At 37.5% G+C, this 23,658-nt stretch overlaps 1 protein-coding gene across 1 annotated transcript; it reads left to right on the forward strand.

Annotated features, from left to right (window-relative positions):
- The first annotated feature begins 394 nt into the window (after positions 1 to 394).
- NMU (neuromedin U) lies at positions 395 to 23,409 on the forward strand. Its single transcript, XM_013949424.2, has 10 exons — positions 395 to 536; positions 4,309 to 4,367; positions 8,382 to 8,429; positions 8,531 to 8,590; positions 9,259 to 9,288; positions 9,395 to 9,445; positions 11,464 to 11,538; positions 21,312 to 21,365; positions 22,605 to 22,644; positions 23,234 to 23,409. The coding sequence occupies exons 1-9, from the start codon at positions 395 to 397 to the stop codon at positions 22,638 to 22,640; spliced, it is 555 nt and encodes a 184-aa protein (XP_013804878.2). The 3' UTR covers positions 22,641 to 22,644; positions 23,234 to 23,409.
- The last annotated feature ends 249 nt before the right edge of the window (positions 23,410 to 23,658 follow it).

Consider the following 23,658-nt stretch of genomic DNA (forward strand, 5'->3'; position numbering starts at 1 on the left):
CAGGAGACTACTAACACAGCTTGGCATGTTATACATGTATTTTTTAAAGCAGGATTATTTCTTGAAGAGGGGGTTCAACAGGAAGGGGCCTAGAGCCTGCCTGTCCCCTCACCTTGATGCCAAGCACAGTGAGTTACAAGGGGAGCTGCTGCCAGAGATGGGAGCGGGGCTGAGTCACCAGCTACCCAGTGGCGATGACAGGGTCTGGCCCTGGGGTGGGTGGTGGGGAAAGAGGCAGGGGTGGGCAGGGCGGGTGGCAAGGAGGCTGACGTGTCCTTCATGAGTCAAGCTGATGCTAATCCACGTGTCGGGGAGATTTAAAAAGTTTGGGAAGGGAGAGAGGCATGCCCAGACTGAAGGCTGGCAGGGAGGCAGAGCAGGAGACACCACGGTCATGGGAAACTTCTGCCACCAGCAGCCCCTCACGGTCACTCTGCTGCGCAGCCTGAGGAAGGCAGGGGACAGCAGCACCGCGCCGGGGTCCCTGCTGCTGCTGCTGCTGCTCCTCCTCACCTCCTGGCTGTGTGCTTGCAAAGGTGAGGAGCATCCCCCCCGCAACGCCAGCTCTGCAATTGGGAGGGGGGGTAATGCAGGAGTGGCCACCCGGCAGGCTGCCCGCCTTGCAAGGGGGCTGCGAAATTCCTGCAAAAGGAGCTGCTGGCTGCGTGCAAGCTGCTGCCTTGCCGCAGAACTGGGGTGGGATCAGATGCTGGTTTGAGAGAGATGCAAAGAGACGCAGAGGACATTGCAGGCTGGGTGGGTGCCCACAGGGGAGTCAGGGCCCTGGGTGCCCCTGCACAGGAATGTGGGAATGGTATCCAGGGTCCCAACGCCCACCTGGCAGCTGCCGCTGCAGCCAGACCGTGTCTCTCCACGCTTCTTGCAGCGCTTTCACCTCCAGACTTGGAGCTCTCGGGAAGGAGGCTCCAGCCCGGAGCCCACGCAGGGTTTGCCGTGCAGGGCCCCCGGGTTGGGGGCTGAGGCAGAGCGAGTCTCGGTAAGGGGATTTCTTATCGGCTGCTGGGCAGGGTGCGGGGTGGGGGAGTGCGGAAGACGTCCTCATGTGTGCCTGCAGGGTTACTCTGTCCTGGCAGAACTACAGTACAGCAATTTGGGGAAGTGGCTTGTATTAAAATGGATTTCATTTTTAAACTGGGTTGACCTGGTTTAAATGCTAACACAGAGGAATCAGATGTTTTACAGAATCAGAGGAGAATTTAGGTTGGCAGGAACCCTCTCTGGAAGTCATCTAGTCCAACCTGAAACAATAATTATTACATTAGGGATCCATGGGAGCTGGCTTGCACATAGGTTTTATTTTAGTGGAAAAAGGTAGAGCTTGATTGTTTGCTTTAGAGATAGAGCTTGATTAGCTTGACTTAGTTTGAAATGTAACATGTTACACAAGAAAGTTACAGTTTTTGTAACAAGCAGTGCTTGTGAAACAAGCACAGATAATGGGCATTTTGACAAAACATACTTTGTGTTCTATTTTCCCACTCTGTATATTTTAAATACTTACGATTTGTGAAGAATCATTGCAAAATAAGTCCATGTGCAGTGAGCATGTCTGTTTTCTTGTATTGTGTGTGTGTGAGTTACTTTCATCAGGAGTTTTCATTTTGGTTTGCTTTTTTAATATCAAGAAGCAGAGAAATTTGAGTAAGGCATACTGAATATTCTGTTAAAAATAAATTCTCAAGTTGTGATAGAGGGGAGGGAAGGAAAAGGAGGGAAGGGAAGGACAATGGGCACACAGTATTTTATCGCTGTTCTTATAGAAAAGATTTCCAGGAGCCCAGGAGAGCAGTAGGGGAAGAAGAGAATATTTAAGAAGTGAGTCCCAGGTTGAAAAGTTACTGAAAATGTGCATCTGGCATTCTGCTGGCTTGGAAGAAGTTGAGGAGTTTTTAGCAGTTGGCAACCTTGAAGGAGAAGAGAGCAGATGTGTAATGGACAGTGCCAGTTCTGTAAGGGGATTTCCTCTTCCATGTTCCTTTTGAATAGAATTGGCTTTCCTGAATAGCACCAATTTTTTTCTATGGATTTTGTGTATCTCACAAGATCACTTACTGTTTCCCAGTGTGTGTTGGTATGCATGTAATTAAATGAATGAAGTCTGTATAGCCTGCAGGAGTGCACTGCTTGGCACTGGCGGACACATAGTCCTAGGTGTGAGCACAAAACAGATGGGACTGCACATGAAATATGAGTTTTGTGAATAAATGGAGAAGTGTTAAGGAAACTTATGAGCTGGTGGAATAATTGCATCTTCTCCATTCAAAGGTTTATGCTCCAGGCAAAAAAAAGCTGTAATATTCAGGCTTCCTTGCCTGCTGCTCTCAGCTTTACAGGCTATTGGATTCCTTCTGTTCCCCCTGGAAAGTCTTGAGCATCAAGCAATGACAGCAGCAGTGCTCAGTGACAGACAGGCAAAGATTTCAGGGGAAGGTGTGTTTATTTGAAGCGTTGCCCAGCTCCACTTTTGGAATAGATCCTTAAACCAGACACCAGTCCCAGGGCAATATTCCAATGTGAATACATTAATTAAGAATATGACACAAAGAAAAAGAATTGTAGCACCTTTAATTTGTTTAGAGTTTCTCCTTGAACTAAAATAAACATCAAAAAAGCAAATTTTTCATTGGGAAGCATTTGCCGTGTGGAACTTTCTGAGATTTCAAAAATTTCCCTCCCCTACATAGGATGAAATTGAGATCCCCCCCTCTATTTTTTTGTGGGAAAAACATGCATCCAGAATAGTTAGTCATCTTGAGTCTGCGGTACCAGAATGGGTTTTTGAAATATACTGCTTTACACCTGAAAATGACTACTGTTGTTATTTGTGGCACTTGTAAAACAAATGGGATGATGGACATTCATATCTTGCTCACCTAGTCATTATATGCTAAGTCTATCTTCATCTTTTTTTTTGGTTAATGTCATTCAATTCTTCAGAAAAAAAAAGTTACTACAGGTAATTATAGACTGCCTGGGAGGCTACAAAACCTCTGGACATCTGAGGTCTTCAAGAACAAGGCTATACTTGTGCTCAGGCACGTGCTCAGGCATGGCTCAGGGGCAGTGACTTTGGGCAGGAAGATAAATGACTTCTTAGGGTCTCCAGTCTTAGGATTGTGCGGCTAAAGCAACACCCTCCCCAGCAGCAATCCCACTCCCAGGTCACTTAGAGCATATCCCCACACCAATATGCTAACGTGGTCTCTAGGGTACTCTCTTACAGATCAGTGATGCTGATTTCTATTATTTATGGAGATTCTGATAGTACATTACTACTAGAAATACACTGCCAGATAAAATAATGATGACGTGGAAAGCTGGATATTCTGGGAGCTAAGCTGGGAGGGACCCAGATATAGTAACATCCAGGTCTGCATCCCAGCTGGGCAGAGAGGGAGAAGAGGAGCTGACCCCAGCCAAGCACAGCACCCAGGGGCACACAGCAGAGCTTCCTCAAAGTGGCTTTTAACAACTCCTTCTACCAGATCAGATCAAACTGCCTCCAGTACAGCTTATTATTTTCCATATTCCAGCAAAAGGCAGATTGTACAGTTATACAAGGCCTTATCTCCAGCTTTCCACTGTAGCTTTATGAAATCAGTAACACATTTAATCTTCTAAGAGACTGAACTTTTCCATATAGCATATACCGGATAGAGGAAACAAAGCCAATTACAAATATACTGTCTATTTCCTTCTCAAAAATGCCACATCACATGTATTATTGAAATGCAACCATAGGTTACATAGCACATGTTTAATTGTAATATATATCAAAGTAACAAGTAGGATCCAGATTCTCAGCTTCAGATGAGTGTACTGAATATGAGCTGAGTTCTCAGAAAGCTTGAGGACTTGGTAGCTGTAGATGCTGGAATGTGTTTTCCTGAGCAGATCTAGGGTTGGAGAGCTGCTGCACACATTTTCTTTCCTGCTACTTATCACTGAGAACAGACTAATGCTAGGCTGATTCTTGGTGAAAACGGAGTCATTTCCACCCTGTTTATTGCAAAGACATGTAAGTGTCCATATCTGCTGTCACCTTGTGAAGGAACCTGCTGCTGCTGTGATAATGAAGAGCGGGCAGAAACTACCAGACAAATCTAACAATGTGTGGGGCAGGAGGTGCCCTCAGAGCATTGAGCTCTCTGTACAGTCAATGATAGGGTACTCCAGACTTGCAGGGTATTGTATCATACTCAGAATTATTATCTAAATCACTGACATAGGATACTTCTAAAAATTCCTTTGCTGTATGGTATTGATAAGCCCTGTTTGTGCTTCCAGGTGCACCAATGCCATCCCAAGCACTACAGGCAGGTCAGGATTTGCAGCTGTGGAAAGAGGTAAGCATGACAGGCAGGCTGGCTCAGCCAGCGCAGGTAAAAGCCCTTTGCTGTGGGGGTGATTCTGGCAGTGGTTCTTGCAGTTTATTGTGAGTAGGCCAGAGACACAAGATTAAAACACCACAGATGCATGCCTCAGGCCTCAGCTGCATACTGCCGTGTGGGATACTCCCATTTCTTCTGTGCCACTCCTTGCTCTCACACCTCGTTCTCCTGCACTTCTCATGCATGGAATTCAGGTGCTGCTTCTTCTCCCAACCCTTCCTCTCCTGTTCATCTTCTATCCTGATATCAGTGAAGAAGTAAAACAACTTATTTTCTGGATTTTCTAAACTGTTGTTCCAGCAGGATGATGAGGCTGGGTGTTGACGTGTCATTCAGGAAAGACTGTCTTGGCTCAATGGAGAGCTATGCTTGAGAAACATTGTCATTTAACTGTCAACCATCAGGCAGTCACTGTCCCTGGAAACAATAGTGTCCCATCTAGTATTGTTATAGTCTATACATGATAATAGTAATTGTTTCAGCTCATCCAATCTCTCTCTTGCTTCTTCAGTTCTGCACACAGGGCTAGGTATTTAATCATATCCTAGCATCTTAATTTACTAGGTAAGGGATAATGTCCTGTTTCAGTTAGCCCCTCTAACGTTTTAATACTGATGGCTATTCTAGCTTCCATTCCCCTCTTTTAAACTTACATACATTTGTTCTGATGTGCTTTAACACGGGTTCTTCCGTGCCCTTTTGGAACAGATGGAGCAGCAGGACATAACACTTAGAGAGGGCTAGCCTGGAGCATGCCGCGCTCCTGTTGCTGTCATCTTGAAGGACTATATTGACATTTAATTCTGTGGCTTCTGATAACATTAGAAAGCAAGCGACTCATCATGGAAAGAACCGGGTACAGATATACAGAGTAAATTTCTTGCTGTTGGTGCCTTTCCAAGACACACTTCCCTTATTGACAGCTCCCCTTATTTCATCTCAGAATTATTGACTCCAACACTGACATACTCACAGACTGGCACCTGCACAAGCCTTGATGATATTTATCTCCTGGGAGAAAAGTGATCTCTTGGGAAGTAAGATCCTAATAGCTAGAAGAGTTTATGAAAATGAGTTATTTAAATTCTGGATTAAAAGATGCTGTTTTATACATTTCCTCTTTCATTTGCTTTTGTAATACAAGATTTGCTCCAACAGTCACTGGGGGCAAAAGCAAAGCTCCCTTTCTCAGTAGATGAAGAAGTATGCTTAAAATACTAAATTCTGTATGAAATTATGTAACATAATCAGTATAAAACTTTGTTTATTACAGCAAGAATAATACATGACTGTAGAAAAACTAAGGACTAAGAAAAGAGAATTAGATGCACAGGTATATACTCTAAATCAGTCTGAATAATACTGGTTTTACCAGATTTTCTCAGAATGAAAAGAATAATTTTTTTTCTTGTTTTTTACTTTATTAGTTGATCATTCTGGTCATGAAATTAAACCTGAAATTAAATTAGTATTTTCCAGAAATGACTCTGAGTTTATAAATATGGGAACTTTGTAAGTACAGTGTTCCTTTACTGTTCTCCCACACCAATTCATTCCTCTATTCTATTTAACCAACTCCAAACAACTCACAAGCTCACAAGCTCTCATCCTCATGCCACCTTTCTGAAGCAGGAGAGGAAATTAATGAGAAGATACATCAAGGATGATAGGAATTTAAAAAAAAAATCCAAATCTTAGTTCTTTTTAAAAAAAGAACAATTGTCAAGTCCTGAAACTATGGCTTTTCCTCAGTCCTTTCTTTTTATGTGCAGGTTTTAGCTAAGAGATCCTCTGCTTTGCACTGTGTTGACCACAAAGCAGTCTCTGCCTTGCCCTGCTCTTGAGTTATGGTAGTTCTCTAGTAGTCATTTCCAACTACAAAAGAAACAAACAAGCAAACAAAAAACAAATAAACCCTCATCAAGAAGAAATAGTAGATTTTTAACTTGGGCTTCTAGAACGATTTCAGCTTAATTTATTTTATTCACTGCTGATTTCTCCATTTACATATTCTTACCCTGAAATCTCAGTAGTGAAGCTGAACTCATGTTCCCAGGGAGAAGCAAATGTAAGATCAAGGGAAAAGAACAGGGGGAGGATGTGTTACCAACAAAAACTATTTGAAAGGGGAATCCTGTGAGCTATTAGCTTTCCCACTATCCCTGCTAATGCTTTCTCATAGATTGTTTCTAGAGAAATGAATCATCTCTTGTCTTGAAGTACTCAGATATGCATTATTTGTTTATTGCTTTTTTCATTTAATGTTTTCTTCACTAAAGAGTGCTGTTTAGGGCTTTTTATCTATAATAAAATTAAAGGACCCATTGTATTGCCCACTCTTCATTTGAAAAAAAACATTTCTGATGCAATCTGTGAACAATATAATGATTGCCAAAGCTTTTTGGCATCCGAACTAACAGTATCAAATATTCAATGGAAAAACTGGTGCATTCTAATGTGGGTTGCTATTGATACAATTTTAAAATTATATCATGAAAAGTTAAGTCTTTTTTTCATTATTATTAAATTTTGCAGCTCCAGTCGGAGTACTGGAGATTCTTTCTCCGCCTTATGGAATACTTTGAACTTCCAGCACTGGTAAAATAACTTCCATGAATTCAAGTGTTTTTTTTCTATTTCTTTTCCCTTCCTGATTAATAACTGCACCAAAAATGACTCTGTAGTCTGGGATTCTTTCATCCTGGAAAAGAGACAATGGAAAGAGGATACGATTAAGGTTTATACAAGGTCATGAATGGTAAAGAGAGGGGGGGTAGGGATCAATTATTCATTACTTCTTCCAAGACAAGACTGCAATAGTACTGAATGAAGCTAGCTTTGAAAGGACTGATCAAGACAAAGCGGTGGTATTTTATGCAGTGCGTAGGAAATCCTTACTGTGGGATGTTGGGGATGTTAAAAGTTTACAAGGGTTCAAAGAGACCTTGGCCAAATTCACAGCACAGGAGTCCATGGAGCTTTATTACCAAGGAACGATCTCTGACTCAAGGTTTGTGAGCTTCAGATTGGTGATAGTTGGAGAGTACAAGTTTTACTAGATAGTTGGTCTCTTCTTATGCTTTTCCTTGGGTGCTCATGTTTGGCCATTTTTGGAGGTAAGATGCAGAGCTAAATGGACCTTTGTTCTGTTCCTGATGAAATGACTGGGGGGATTGGGGTTTCTTGGGTTGGTCGGGGGGGGGGGGATGTTTTTATTTTTATGTCTATTTGTGTCGCTTCCATTTCATTCTATGCTGATGAATCCAAGTTCAAAGGCAGTGACTTTTTCAACAGTGTTTTTTGATCTGAGTTCAAGTTATTTGAAATATACTGAATATCTCTCTTATTCATCTTGTGATTTGGGATCCATCTCCTGTAAACAAGGCCTTGTAGGGCTTTTCATTTGTCAGTGAAATCAGTGGAAACCTTGGAGATTGGCTGGTTGGTGACTCACACAAATGGACTGTATAAGATGTGCTGGCACATACCTTAATTGCTCAAGAGAGATGTGTGTCATACACCTACAGGGATGCTGGAACCCAGACAGAAGAGTGGTATTTGAGGCCTGTGAACATTGAACCACTTCAGTACTGCCATTTTCTTTGCAGTTTTATATAACCCAAAGATATCATAGAAGATATCTATGTTCATAGTCTGTGCCTCAGAAGCTTACAATCTTCATTTAAATTATGAGTCTGTCTGAGAAGGTTATAAATAGGAGGAATGTGAGCGGTATTTCAGAATAATGGATACAGATAAGGATGTGGTTGAGATTAAGCAAGTGTAAATTTGTTCATTGAGTTAAGGGCAGTTGTTTTTCTTGAATTTCAGGAATGTGCCTATATGAATTCCCTATGGTGGATAAGCTTGCCATGCCTTTGGTTGCACTGAACTGTTTTTGAAAATGTATATATTTCATATGTTTACATTAATCTGACTTCTTAAAGAGTACTGTGTGAACTTTTACAGATAGATGATGCATGTTCTGCCTACCTGTCCACAGGTTTTCAGCCTCAGGTGAGTCACTTTAGATAGAGGTTACTTTATTTTTGATATTTTTTATTAAATGCAGTAGGAGTGGATGTGTGATGCCTGAATTCATCTTTTCTTTGCATTAGGCATCCGGTGCACTGGAAGAACTTTGCTTTTTGGTCATGGGATTTCTCCAGAAACCACAGGTAATGCACATGAAAAACTACTTAATACTTCTGAAGCATGCTCACTCAGTATGCCAGTGTCTACAGTGAATTCAGAAGACACAATATCTGAACTGTTTGAAGTAATACTATCAATTCTTACTCCAAAATGCTACATGTCCTAATCTAACACCTGTTGAAAACAGCTGTGAAATTCCAGTGTTTGGAGAATAATCTCCAGCTTGGATACAAGATTTCAGGTGTTTATATTGCTCTAGATGAGAAAAATTATGCAGCGGTCTATGGAGAAACAAACTTACTTAGGAGAATCTGTTGCTGCCAACACTTTTTTTTGCTGAAACTGGAGCTTCAGTTCATGGTGAAACATAAAAGCACAGATTCTAGATATGACAAAACATTACATACATCTCTTTTGACAGTGGGAAGGAGAGAATGGCACAATCATGGCAAGTTAATGAGTATACAAGGGAGCACCCAACTAAACCCATCAACTCTTCTAGTAATCAGTGGCCTCTACAGGAGCTGAAAAGAGCATTCACATTGATAAGCAAAGATATATAATGCACTTGCCAAAGAATGACAATATTCCAAGCCAGTATTGAAAAGTTCATAATGTAATTAAAACTGCCCATTGCTTTTTTTTTTTTTTTAACAAATAAAAGCCTCTCTACCAATTATTATTCCCACAGGGCTTAGATGAAAAAGACAACACCAAAAGGGTAAGATTTCTATGTATGTTTTATGGTCACACTAAAATTGTCAAGAAAATCATAACCCCCTTGCCCTGTATTGTGGTAAAACCCCACTTTTAATTTTTTTGAACAGTTCTTATTTCATTATTCTAAGACTCATGACTCAGGCAACTCAGACATCATGGTAAGTTGCATAGCACCCTGCTGTGAGTATATGCGTGCTTGTATTTAAAAACAAGATAATGTTCCTTTTTGTAACAGTTTCTCCTACTGGATAGCAAGCTCAGAACCGGGAGTTTTGTGTTTAAAATATAAAATATGTTTTAATAACATGGCAAAGGATCATCAACACTGTACATATATGCAAATGCAAAACTACTGAATATTCATCATAACTGCATTTTAAGTTTCAACATGAACGAATAAGATTACATACCTGTTTCTGGTATTTTATGAGCATAACATATGCAGTGGAACAATGCTGACCTATGCTAGGTGAGAACCTGGCCTTAAATATTAAGAATTATTAATGCGTTGTATTAATTACTAATTAAATTGTATTAATTATTTATGTCAGTCATAAATATCTCTTAGGCAGAATAGTATACGAGTCTAGTTAAGATTTCAGATTTTAATATAAATGAGAAGTACCATGATTTTTTAAGTAGCCTAAAATTTTTTCTATAAAAATATTCTCATAAGCCAACAAATAATGTGATCCAGTCTTGCTTTTAAAGTGCAAACATTATGTTATTTATGTGCATCAATTTTTTTTATGTGTACCCTATGATGCTGAGGAAGTTAAACATATTCATATTTTCTCATTTCTTTACAATCATTCTGATATGTTAATGTCTATTATTGCCTTGTTTGTTCTGTTTCTTCAGAAATATGCTGTGTATTTCCTAGACAGTGATGCTAACTGTTTTCTAGGCCTCTGGTGAATACTGTTGACGCTGTAGTCAGGATTTTCATTATAGAGCTGCTCTGGAGCTTTTAATGGTAATCAGGGCACAGTGAAATGAGCCATCCCTGCTCCTGCTGAAGAGGTTACTGCCTCCCTCTTCCTCCCCATCCTGAAGACCCTTGCCCCTGCCCACCCCCCGAGGTTACTGCTTTCTCACTTCTGGTTTGGCTGTTCAGGTGACTCTTTTCTAGCCCAGGTCTGGGACGTACTTACGTAGGTGAGCGACCTCCTCCTTCACTGCATTCTCCCCTCTCCGCTGGCTGCGGGGCAGAGCCTGCGTGGCAGCTGGCCAGCCTCTTTCGCTCATGTAAGCGACATTGGACACCTTAGGCAGACTGTGCAAGATTGACTCCAAGTAGGCAAATTCATTTGCCTATTAAATATATTATCACTTCGGTAAAATTAGAGATTCCATAAGTTATATTTCTCTTTGTTGTATTTCTTGTACAAGAATTATTGTAATAAAAAATGCACTATACTTTTTATTTTGAAAAGCTTTGTTTTCATCAGTCAAAGGTTTAAATTGGTTTGAGGAACACAGGTATTTCTACTTTATTTCCCACTGTGGACCTCAGTCCACAAGCCCCCAGGTTCTGTGTTGCCAGTCACTGCATGGGGGCTTATGCTGCACACTGCGCCAGGCTATGTGCGAGCATAAGAGTCTGGTGGAGCACATGGGATGTCAGGACTGGAGTTTGTCTAATAGGCAGAGTGACCAGTGCCATGGTTACAAAGTTTACTTGAGAATGTAAACTATTTTGTAGCAAAACATCTTTTTTTTTGCTGTGGTTTAAATTATTTTAAAGTAAAATGAATTCTTCAGTACAAAGGAGATTGAAGCTGCTAATTTCCATAGCAGATAATCATAGAGGAGTTGGTAGAAGTTGTGTAGGGAAATGTTTTCTGTAGTGCTCACAGAGGCTGATCAAAGTTTGAATAATTGCAATTACCTGGGCAACAAGTCTGTGAATTGTTCTGAACTTGCAATACCTAAAGGTGAGGATGCACAGCTCTTCCCTTCATTACTGCGTGCGTCACATTCATAGTGTAAAAATAAATGGTGGTATCTTTATGTTGTCAATTCACAGTGTTCAAAAAATTAGTTTCTCAATTAACATCTTCAGTCCTTTTTTGGTGCATGTTTGGTCCACAAACCAGTACTGTGGGAAGAGACATTATTTGCATCATAAGGTCAGAATTTCGTTGCTCATGTGTCTGTGTTCATGTCCTCTCAGTCGTCTATCCTGCATCCTTTGCTGCAACTTGTTCCCCAGCTTAATGAGAGAAGACTGAAGAGATACAAAGTGGACGTATGTAATCTTAAACTATGCATGCTTGCATTCTCACATTTTGTGATTCATTAGCTCTTCGAAAAATGTCCTTCTAGAACCTTTCTGCTTGTAGCATTTTTATTTTCAGGATTTAATATCACACTAGTGTACCTCCATTAGAAGGAGGTTTTTCTATTCTTTAATTAGTGTAAAATAATCATGCTGATATTTAACATGTAAAAAAGGAAAACTAAAATAATATATGTTTAACATGGAAGAGTAGTAGAACAGAGAGCCTATATATCAAAGTGGATCTAGTAGTTGATTTATAAAAAGAAAAATACCTTCAAATTAGTTGTACCATTATACTGCAGTTGAGTTATTCTTTTCTAGGGGTTCTCTTTTTTTCCCATGTGGAATTCAAACCATATCAATTCATTAAAAACATTATTTATGACTTACGATATTAAGAATTTCCAAGTAATTTAAAGACAATATTATCATTTAACTTAAGGTGCAGATCAGAAAGTTCTCTCTTTGTTCCAATTTTTGCCCAAGGTTTAACTTTCTGAGTTATGAGCTGTAGAAATGAGTCCTTTGAGAATATAATGACATCTTTTTTTCTCACACATCTTTTAAAACTGCTTTAACTACACTATTATCTGACTTAGCATCAGCAGAAACAAAACATGAGAAAAGGAATGTATCTTCTCACTTCAAGTAGCATAAACTGAGATTAATTTTTGATTTAAAGGCATATTTTAGAGTAAAATAGGTGTAACGGGATCATCTCTTATTTTGGAGTTTTCAGTTTGGGATTAAAGAATGAGCAATCGCTGGCTGTTTTGCAGATGGAAGAGCAATAGTAAATTTGAATTTAAGACATTTTTCTAATATATGAGGTAGATGCATAATTTGGGCCCTATCTTAAGAGGGGCATGTTGCATTGTGGAGGGTATGTTCCTCTTTTCAGCCACATGCATAGGACTCAGGAAGAAAGTATTGTTGTTATTAAATTGTTTCTGGCCACTTTCTTACTTTGTAAAATGCTGACTCTCATTTTGATATTTGATAAAGTACATACATGCAAAGTTCGATAGATTTTTTTTTTTCTCTTTTTAAGAACCATTTCAGAAAGTCATGCTGCAGTGAAAATACATATAGCAGTATTAACCATTTTGTATGAAATACAATTTTGTTTTTGATCATTCATTAGATAGAACTATATTATTTTGTTTCTCTTATTTGGAAAACCATTATTTGGGAATCCTTTTTTCATAATCTGTTCATTCCTTCTGAATTTTGCTACTTGCAGGTATGTTCTGGAAAATACTTCAAACAGCTACATACGCTTTATCACTTATGTTCACTCCACAAAATTCGTAATGTTTATTACCAATAGCTTTTCTCCTATGATGTTTTGGCTCTAAGAACTTCTATCTCATATGCTTTTCTCCCATGAGATCTCAGGAAGTTATGTGAAGTTATATTAAAAAAAAATTCCATATCCACAGTTGGCTCATTGTCTCGTAGCAAGAAAAAAAAAGTAAAAACAACTTCAAAGAAATCATTGTTACAGAGCACAATCTATTTTAAAAATACAAGGAAGGCTCTTGTCAGAGTGAACAACTTCAAAGACAAAAGAGAAAGCCATCAGTATCTACTGAATCACCCAACCTACTCCTGGATAGGTTCCCAGCATCCAAAACTATTCAGCATACTAGATGCATGATGTTGGTCCTGTTACCACTGTGTAACTATAGAGTCTATAAAAGCAGTTTTACATGGTGTTACGAAAGCAGCATAACACTCTGCTTAGAGAAATAGTGATGATTTGGCCCACCATTGACATATTTTAATCATGATGCCATCCAGTTTTATAAACCTAAATAATCCTTTGACAGAAAAATGTAAATTGAGACAGAAAATTCTTCATGGTTTTCACATGACAGAAAACTGTGGATGGCTTCAACCTAAAGAAACATTTAGTTATGGATCAGGCAGTTTGGTATATTAAGGGAATCAATTCCTTGAGAGCTGATTAAGGATTTAAATAAACCACAGATTTAGGAACAGATTTGCAGCACTGATTCAGGAAGTAAATCCTGCCTGAAATAACGAATCAGAGTTCTTTATGTTAGAACGATATTTGGTTTGTTTAGCTATCCATAAACTAATAAATGCACCAAAACACTACTCCTTTCCTGTCTACATAAGATGTAATTTTGGCCTCTACAGTTTCACTGTATTTTGGACAATGTGAGCTTCATGTGTCAGACCACTCCCAGAAACTTGCATTTCATCAGATGTCATTTACATTGCAATTTTATCAGGGTGCAGAGAAAAACTATGGGTACAGATCTGGCTTGTTCTCCATCCCTCCTGCAAAACGCTGCATTTGATTTCAATCAGTAAACAGGCAAGGGCCTCCCAGCTGCGTATAGCATGCGGAGCTGTGTCTTACATCAGCTCTTCTCCATTTGCTGTCCAACACAGAGCCTTGTCAGAAAAGTAGAAGGAACACAGCAAGGTGAGATGCTGCTATTATAGACTGCTAAGCTTCTACCAGACCCTATCAGTATACAATTGCTTGTCACAGAATTAAGGAGTCGTAAACAGTTTTCTGAGGCAGCCATTGCTCTCTTCATCCACGTGCTATTGCCTGTACTTAGTCAAGCTACTGTGCAGTGGGGAACCCAGCTCTTTCTCATTTCTGTTCACAGAATTAAGGGCAAGTCCCTTAATTCTTAATTCCAGATGAGGAAGTAGCCAGCAAGGTTTTTCACACTAATTTTTCATGTGGACATTCTCATTAAAAGCAATCTGGACAAAGTCAAACATTTACTGAAGAACAAGAATTTCTATACAGGGTGCCTGTGTAAAATAGCAACTGTGCTTTAGGTTCACTCCCCTGGTTGCTGTATCAGCTTCCCCAAGTAGACAAATAAAAAGAGAGTTGAATTCAGCAACAGCTGGAAGAAAATTAAGCCAGTGCTTTTCTTAAAAAATTGCTGAGTTTATTTGTTTTGACAAAAAATTAAGAGCACAGCTCTTTCAGCCACTGATTTTTACATATTGAATTGCCTGACAGTACCATCTTGTTAAATCTCATATAACAAATTAGTAAAGTAAACTAAGGAATAATTCCAACTGGATTCAGGAAACACTTCAGATTTTCATACTGAGGAAAACTTTGCATAGATGCAGCACAGCACCATTGTATGCATTTTATCATTATCACATGAGAAAAGTAGTGTAGGTATTTATGCATATAAAGCCATCTTTCACTAAGCATGACTGACATTCCTCATTGTAAAAATGTGATTTCATTTACTTAACACTTTCCCAGACTCTAACAATTTCATCAAAAAAAGTGAATGAATTTTTAAAAATACATTTTTTTCATATTTTAATAGTAATATGGAGAAAAAATTTAATCAAAAACCATTAGAATTTATGCAGAGACTTATGTTTCAATATTAGCACAGCCCATATTACAGTAGCACAGAGCGAAATCTCAGGAAAAGCCCTGCCAGTGGAAAAGTGAAATTGAGAGTTGAGTTTTGGAGGACCAGGAAAAATGAGGCTACTGAAAATAAAAGCTGGAAGGTAAGTAGGGGTGCTGCAGTCATGAATGGGTCGGGAAGACAGACTTAGGGTAGATAAGGAACCAGCAAGAAAACTGGTTCTTAACTAGCAAGGACAGGGAGAACTAGTTGGCAAGGCAAAAGGAGGCACAGTCATCCTTAATCTGACATTTCTTAACATCTGAGTGCTTGATTTAGGTTGTAAATGGTATATAAGTATATAATGGCTGAACATGGTTTAAGGACAATGAGTTGTTTTGGAAATTCTTTACTACGCCTATTAAAGGTTTCTGGTCCAGGCTGACCTTTGGAGAGAAAAATATTCTTGTTTAGTATTTCTCAGTCCTTTTGGGTCTTTCAGTGTTTCGCAGTCTGTTTCTTGTGGACCACTGCTAGTCTTAAGACATAAGAAAACTCACTAAACAAAACAATGTTTTTTAATCCCCCAGAAATTAACATGCAAACAGGAGGAGAGGGGCGGAAGTAATAAAAGTAGTAAATCAAATTCAAAGTTTAGACTAACTTTTCTTTGATTGTAAATATGAGCCACTGTGGTGACAGATGAATGTTTGATTATTTTTCAATATGGTTAAGTGCTTCTTCTTTTTTTTCAACAAAATTAGGTAAATTATTGATTAAAAAATAAAAAGCTGAGAAAAACTAATACATGGCATGATCTTTTTTTTTAAGTGCTTAATGCTAGAGTTTCAAGTGAAATAAAAATCTCTGTATTTGCTACACAGAGTCAGACTATTCCCATTATTACATTGAGTGTAAGGGATTATGGTTTTCTTTCAGTATGTTCTTATGTACAGGAATAGGACACAGCCTTTCTGAGTGGAAGGCTGCTGATTCTGCAGTGGATCATAGTCCTAGTTTTCTTCATGTGGGTGAGGAGGAGCAGGAGCAGGGTAATGTGGAGCCGGAGGTCCTCATGAGCACTTGAAGCCAAACTGGGGGGGGGGGGGGGGGGGGGGGAGCAAACCCTAAATGCATATAATCAGTTTGTCTAGAAAAATATCATGACATGAACGTCTGTATAGCAGTGTAGTGCCTACACATATACCTAACCCAGAAAACAATAGAGGACAAGACTTCGGCATTTAAAGGCAGATAAAAATATGATCCAATTCTTGAAACAGCCCCTACTGCTTTTTAACTGTGTACTATCATCCTGACTTCTACAGTAATCTTAAATGTGACAGAACTGTGTAAAAATTAATGGCAGATTTTGCTGATCACTGACGTCAGGTTTGGTTAACAGGACTACCAGTGGCAGAACCTGGCCACATATAAGATCTTAAAGAGTTCGTACATCTACTCATGAAACAACTCAAACAGCAGTTCCCAAGAGAACTAAAATTGTTATAAAAATTTTAATCCATTACACATCTGAAATGAAAATACAGGGTGAAAGTTAGCTTCTGTGATGACATTAACTGCATTTATGCTCCTGGAGCTAAATACTGACAGAAAATATTCCTGTAATTGCTCTTTGTGCTTTTAAATTAACATACATGTTAAATAAGAAAAAGAACATGAAGGAAAGTATAAATGCCAGGGCACAAAATTATTATATGTGAAAACAAACTGGCTTTTAAATCCAATCAGTCCTTTTGCTAGAATACTTTAATATTTGGAGCTTATTTCCATTGAGGTTGATGACACAATTAATGGTAATAGAATACAGTAATTAACAGGCAATAACCTAAAAGCAAGAGCCTACTTACCATTTTCCAACACATTTCTGCCTCTTCATGACAGTTTTATTTTTAGTTAACAGTTTCTCACCCAAGCTCAACAGAGAAACTTTTGGGAATATTTTTCCTAGTAATAATAATACCAGAGTCTACAGAGTATATCAGTCAGATCATGTAAGTGACTGCATATTTATATTTTAAGAGGTTCACAATATTTATAACTGAAGTCACAAATAAAATGTAATACATTACGTCTGTTTAAGAGCTGCCAAGCTATCCTATGAAATAAAATCCAAAAGCTTATTGTTTACATCAAAGAAACATCAAGGTCCATACTCTTTACAGAGTACAGATTCTTAGGAAAAGAAAAATAGTAGCTATCTGACATAAAGCTTAAACATACACTAATATTAACATAGGGCTAAGAAAAAAATTATTTTTAGGACAATATTTGCAAACGTTTATTCCAAAGGAAATTAAAAAAACCCCTCAAAATGCTAGAGTGATTTTGAATGAACCCAAAGCAGGCTGATATAACTCTGTGGCTAAAGGCAAATATTTTATTAAGCATATTTATAAAAGGTATCTTATTTTTGTTAGATTTTTATATTAGAATTGAATGTATGATGATGTATTTCCGTAGTCATCTTTTCTTTTAAATGGCTAATTTTTAAAGCCCTTTAGTCTTTCTCCTATTTATCATCATAATTATTAATACACAGAAATAATAACACTTAGAATTTGAAGTAATCTGCAGTGTAATAAGCATTGATTCTTTAATTTGCAACTATTATGTTATGCTTATGCTCCTGTGCTAACAGGTAAATACTTAAGCACATGTATAACTCTTAAGTTCATTTTTTCAGTGGGACTGCTTGCGTGCTCCGTGCTGAATTCTTTTGTAGGTAAGAAGTGTAGATACAGCTAGAAGTTTGAATGAAGACTTTGTGGCACTTTGAACTGGTATATTCAGTAGTTACATTTCATAAGATACAGGTACAGGAATGCTTTAGATTAGTCAGTGCTATCATGGAAGATTAATTAGATTAAAAATATCCAACACAGATTTAATCTTTAAAAAAAGGAAATGATACAATAATGTTACCAATCCCAAAGTAAAATAAGGGTCAGTCTAACTGAGATTTGTTAGAAGAAGAATGGAATATAGAGCTGTGACAGTCATAACATAGTAACACTTAAAAAGGAAGGTATAATAAGAAAAGCCATACCAGATCAGACTGTATTTTCATCAGTCCAGTATCCTGTATCTATAAGTGGCTTGTAGTGCATAGACAAGAAAAAGGTGGAAGGAGCAGGGGTTGTGTGGAGTGACTAGTCCTCTGGTTTACCCTCTAGCTTTTGGCAGTTGCATTGTAGAGACTTTCTGAGTTGAAGGCTACATCTGGACCATTATGTAAAATAATCACTAGTGGATTTAACCACCTTTGATTTTTGCCTATACATATTTTAAATGACTGTTTATTTTGGAATATTTTATCATTAGGCATTCCGGCCTACAAAATGAAGAGCTCATGAAATGCCAGTGGAGTAATAAGTACTTAAATACATTCTCTTTCATAAGCTGGAGCCATGAGAAGTAATTATATGACTAACACTTGCAGCATATAACTATTTTTAAATAGTCATATAAACATAAGGCAACAATATAAACATTATAAAAAAAAGGAAATGCACCATTGATTATTCTGATCCTGGTGCGGAGACTACAGGAAGATCTTCCATACATATAGTGACTTACAGCTAGTGCACACACAAAAATTGGCTGTAAAGTTTCCATCTGAGCTCAAAATTTAACTGTATCTTTCAGAGAAAGTACCTTCTTTGATTTCCTGTTGTGAATATCAATTACCTTGTTAAATGTGTTATTTAATCCTGTAGGATGCATAATACTAAAGACATTTACAAAATGATAGCATCTTCTGAAATCTATTTCCTTTGCAGACTCTTCTTTGATATTTTTGCAAGCATCTTATTTATTTTAATGTCATAATTACATCTTTGAAAGTCATCCACATTATGCCTAACATATTTATTTATATGACAGATTTCTGCATATTTTAGTACAAAAGTTTAAAAATCTCCGTAAATGTTATTGCTGAGGGTTATATCAGTTGATAAAAAAATTAAGAAAATACTTGCTTGAACAATCTGCCATCCAATGACAATAATAAAAATAATGCAATATTCTCTGACTGTAGGAAAGCTACAAATTCTATCTTTCCAGGAAACTCTGTTGGATAGGGTAATGGGGGAACCACATAGGTAAACTTTTAAGCCAGCAGGGGGTCAAAGCAACTCTGCATGAGGTCTGCAGAGGAACTCTGATCCACTGAAGAAGACCCCATGTTCCGGCTGGCTGTCCATCTTTGCTTGGACTCTCTGACTCTGGTGTCACAGAACATACTTCACAAGGAGTTCGCTTGCTACTGATTCTTTTTTCCTCATACTGGAATGAAAGCCAAAACCTGCTGTACCTAAACACACCTACATCTCTCCCTGACCAGGGAAGGAATTGAAAAGGCGGAAGGGTGAAGAAGGAAACATGCTGTATTAAATCTATTCTTTCTTCCCAATTTGAACTGACACAGATTTTGTCATGAATTTGGTTCCTCTTGAGCTCCACCTTGACTGATATAAATATGACCTAAAGATAGGAGAAGCAAGGCCTTTCTGTCAAGAAAGTAGATCTAAGAGACTGAACAAGATAATTTTTAGAGGGCAGTCAGTAAAATAAAATTTTAAATAAACATACTTCATGTATACATATATTTCTCTATACATACATACATGTAGATTTGTGAATATACATGCACATATTCTACAGCATATATTAGTTATTTTTTAATTTCTCCAAACACTTGAAAGTTTAGAAGGAAAGGTGTTAGGATGAAGACAGATTTTAGCTTTAGTTGTTTTTTAACACCAACCACCTGACATGAAATCAAATAGGGAAACTGCTTAATGATCTTTGAGAGGTGTCTGGTTGTAAATAGAGAATGACATATTAACATGTTGAAAGTCCATAAAATAAATCAGAATTCCATATGATTAATTGTACTCTTGATTCATTTTATATTCTAGAATAATTTCCTTAACTTGCAACAGCTGCCTATTTTATTTCTATGTTTTTATTTTCCTTCATACATTGCATAAAGAAAGAAAAATATTGAAATAGAGATAGTATAAGACACTCAGCTGAATCATCTGAGAAGAAGGAAAATGGCAATGTACAGAAATCCAGTAACAGACAAATTTTTAGTCTTTTCAAATAAAAAAACCTATAGTATTGAATAAGTTATAGATCTGAGGTGGGTATTTCAAACCTAGGTAATGCTAGAAGGCGGCGGGCAATATAAATAAAAATCACACAGACATTTTACAGAGAGGAAAGAAACTGGGTATAATGGTATACTTGATGAATTCAAAATGCAGTCAAAATTAAGCTAAGCAAGATTCAGAAGCAATGTATAGTTTAAGCCTTACTTCCTTTGAAAGTTCTTTTGAAAGTGTTTGAAAATGATGGAGGGCATCCTGTTTTACAATTCTTAAAGCATTAGAATACAGCATGAAGTGATTTCTACCTTTGACAACTCTAGTTATGATCATAACCTAAGACGCTGCATGACCTCAGTTTTTAATTGAGAAATACCATCATTGCTAAGGGAGCATACAATAAATTCCATCTAAATTCTACGATGTTCTGCTAAGCACAAGACTTGAACTATTTTGTTTCTGAATTGGCCTGTCTCTACTTCTACAGGACAGGCATCTCACTCATACATCTGACTTTAACACAGACACTGAAAATTCTGTGATTAAGTTTTGTGCATTTGCTAATCATTAAGGTCTCATTAAAGCCAGCCACTTTATGCCCTGTACTTGTTACACTTAAATGGCATTTCTATTTTATTCGTTGTTCTTTCCCGCTTCCTTCCCTTCCTGTATGGATCAACAGACAGTTGTTTCTCACTGTGTGCAAAATGAACAGGACAGAATATCATAGGCACTGGTCTTTTCCTTGGGATTAAATCTGGGAGGGCTGATCATGATATGCTTCTGGGAATAGTGTGGGATCTCATGCCTTGGCTGGAGCCCAAGTATTTCTGTTTTGTAAGGTTTGCATTATTCTCCTCCTGGGATGTGCAAAGACCAATTCTATTATGTCCTTAGAGACTCTTTTTCTATGGAGACACTCAGGTTGGGTCTGAGTAATGAAACCCGGAAAGGCGAAGGCTGCTCATCATTACTGGTATAATTCTCAAGCAGCCTCCACTGAGCCAGAACTAGAGGTGGAATCTGGCCCTCATTCATGTATTTTCTGCTGTTTCTACATGAAGATATGAGCTTTTTTGTTACTGTCATGGAGACATATACATCAAGCATGCCTTAAGAGGCAAAAGTGTATAGCAGTACTGAACAGATAGTTTTAGTAACTATGTAAACAACTTCTCTGTATGGATTCAGTTACAAGAGTAGGTCTGATTTGAAATACTTTACTTTTCAGGAAGAGCTTCAAGGACCTGGAGGGATTCAAAGCAGAAGCTACTTTTTCTTCAGGGTATGGCTTGTTTGATTTTTTTCTTTTCAAATTAAGTGTTACATAACAGAGTAGAAGAATCAGTGAATTAGAGTAAGAATTACTGTGTATGAGGCAACTTTTTTCACTATTAGCATCCTGCTGTAAGTATTTCCATTATAGAGGTTTGTCTTTTTTGCAGAGGATGAACAATACAATTTCCAGAGACTTTATAAGGTGCATTCTGCATGGCACAATCTGTGTTTGTAAAGTTGTAAGGATAACAGGGCTAGATTGGAATTTCTTGGTGATACTGATGGATTAAAAAATAAAAAGATACTGTATGTGCTCAGAATCTTTCAAATTTAAGTAATTACTGATACATTTTTCATGATGATAAATAGTAACAATGAAATATCTTAAAATGTAAACATCACCTCTAATAGATCAGTAGAAGGACCCTCTTAATATAGTGAACTGATATTCTAAGATCTCTTATCTCAAAATAAGAATTTATAAAATATTTGAAAATTGTTTTTTTTAGAAGTAATGGTACTTCACCAGTGTACTAGACTGATGGAGATTTACAGTTTTCCCTAGCAACACAGGGTTTTAGAACATGTTAGACATGTACCTGATAGGAATGAGGCATGGACAGGAGGTCTCCAGATCTGTTCCAGGCATTTTCTGTGATTAAAATAAAGACATAGTAGGAAGTTTTTGTACATGTATGTACATGATGCCATGCTATTTCTTAATAAGTCATTGGTTATTATGTATATAATTCTCAGAAGAGTTCTAGAAAATATGGCATCTTTGAAAATCTTCTAAAGCATTGTTTATCAGCATGTTTATCTGTTACATAAATACAATGCCATGCTTACTTACTGTACCAAGATAGATTTTGGGCCTGACCTTCCATTTTCCTTGTATTTTGACCAGTAAGGTTGGAAAGCAGATATAAAAATTCTCATGAGAATGAACCTACTCTGAGGGGTAACGGTCTCTTAGAGTGACTTCTTGTGGCTTTTTTTCCCTCACAAAATCATACAAGGTGGGCATAATTCATTCTTCGATCTTAAAAGCTGAAATTTTATTGTGTAATTTTCCTCCTGAAGTGGATGTGCCTTAAATGATAACTGGTCTCAGGTTTATATTTAATGACGATCACCATGACAAAACTGAGGAATCTACCAATTTCTACATATACTGAGTTCTGTGGGGTTTTCTTATTGAAACTAGTCAGTTTTACAGAGTACTTGTTGGATATTTGTCTTTCAGCCACGCAATGGAAGGAGATCAGTGGATTTTCGCTAAGGAGGTATTTATATAATGCTTTTAATCAAGATCTATATTTAAATATGTTTATCTTTATACAAATAGGCCAAATATTTATGTTCAGAAGTAGTATTTAACGCAGAAAGTCTTGAACTGTGCAGTCAGCTTAGACTTCTGCAGACAGATTTTTCCAGATCCACTAAATTCACCTATCTCAAACTGGAGTGAATAGAAGCTGCAAGTACTCACTCCCTATAGCAAAGAAATCAGAGGTGTTTCAGGCAGCAAGAAATGGAAAACACCCCAGATTTGTAGACAGTTTGGAAAATTACTAATAATGATAAGTGTATGTCAGGAAGAACTGATACAACTACCTGTCAAGTATATACTGAGAAGCAAGCTGACATTCTGGGGCTAATCCTTCTGTTCTTACACAGAAAAAACTCACACTGAAACTAAGTATTGACTTCCCAATTTAATTTCAAATGATTCAATTCTTTGGAGATATAAAAAAAGGTTTTCTTTGCCAATATTATGATGCTCTCTTATCTAATACATTTTACAGCTCTATCATATTTTAAGCATTTAGTGTTATGTCATATCAACAGCTAAAGCTTTTTCTTATTTTTCAGGATTTTAGATTCCTGATCTAGAACTAATGCTGCAGGAATGCTGAGTACATGGACATACTGTTTTCCTTACAAAAATGTTTCCTTACTAATGTACAATTCAAAAATCACTAGAATGTAAATGTTCTTAAACTAGAATAAGTTAAGAATTGAAATGTTTCTTTACTTTCTTCGCTATATTAAAAGCATAATAAAATTATTTGTTTCCTAGTGTTATGTTTACAACTGCATGTAATGCAACTGTAAAAAAGTCACAGCGTATGCATGTAAAAGATATTGCCTCTAACAATATTGATATGTACATTTATTTTCCCTTCTAAATAAGGGCATTCAGTTAGAGTTGTTTTAATGAGCATGTTTGCAATGTAGACTTTTGTTTTTTTTCAGAATACACTGCAAGTGATTTGTCTTTAAAATCACAGCTTGTT

The sequence above is a fragment of the Apteryx mantelli genome, chromosome 5, assembly GCF_036417845.1.
Source record: "Apteryx mantelli isolate bAptMan1 chromosome 5, bAptMan1.hap1, whole genome shotgun sequence".
Lineage (NCBI taxonomy): Eukaryota > Metazoa > Chordata > Aves > Apterygiformes > Apterygidae > Apteryx > Apteryx mantelli.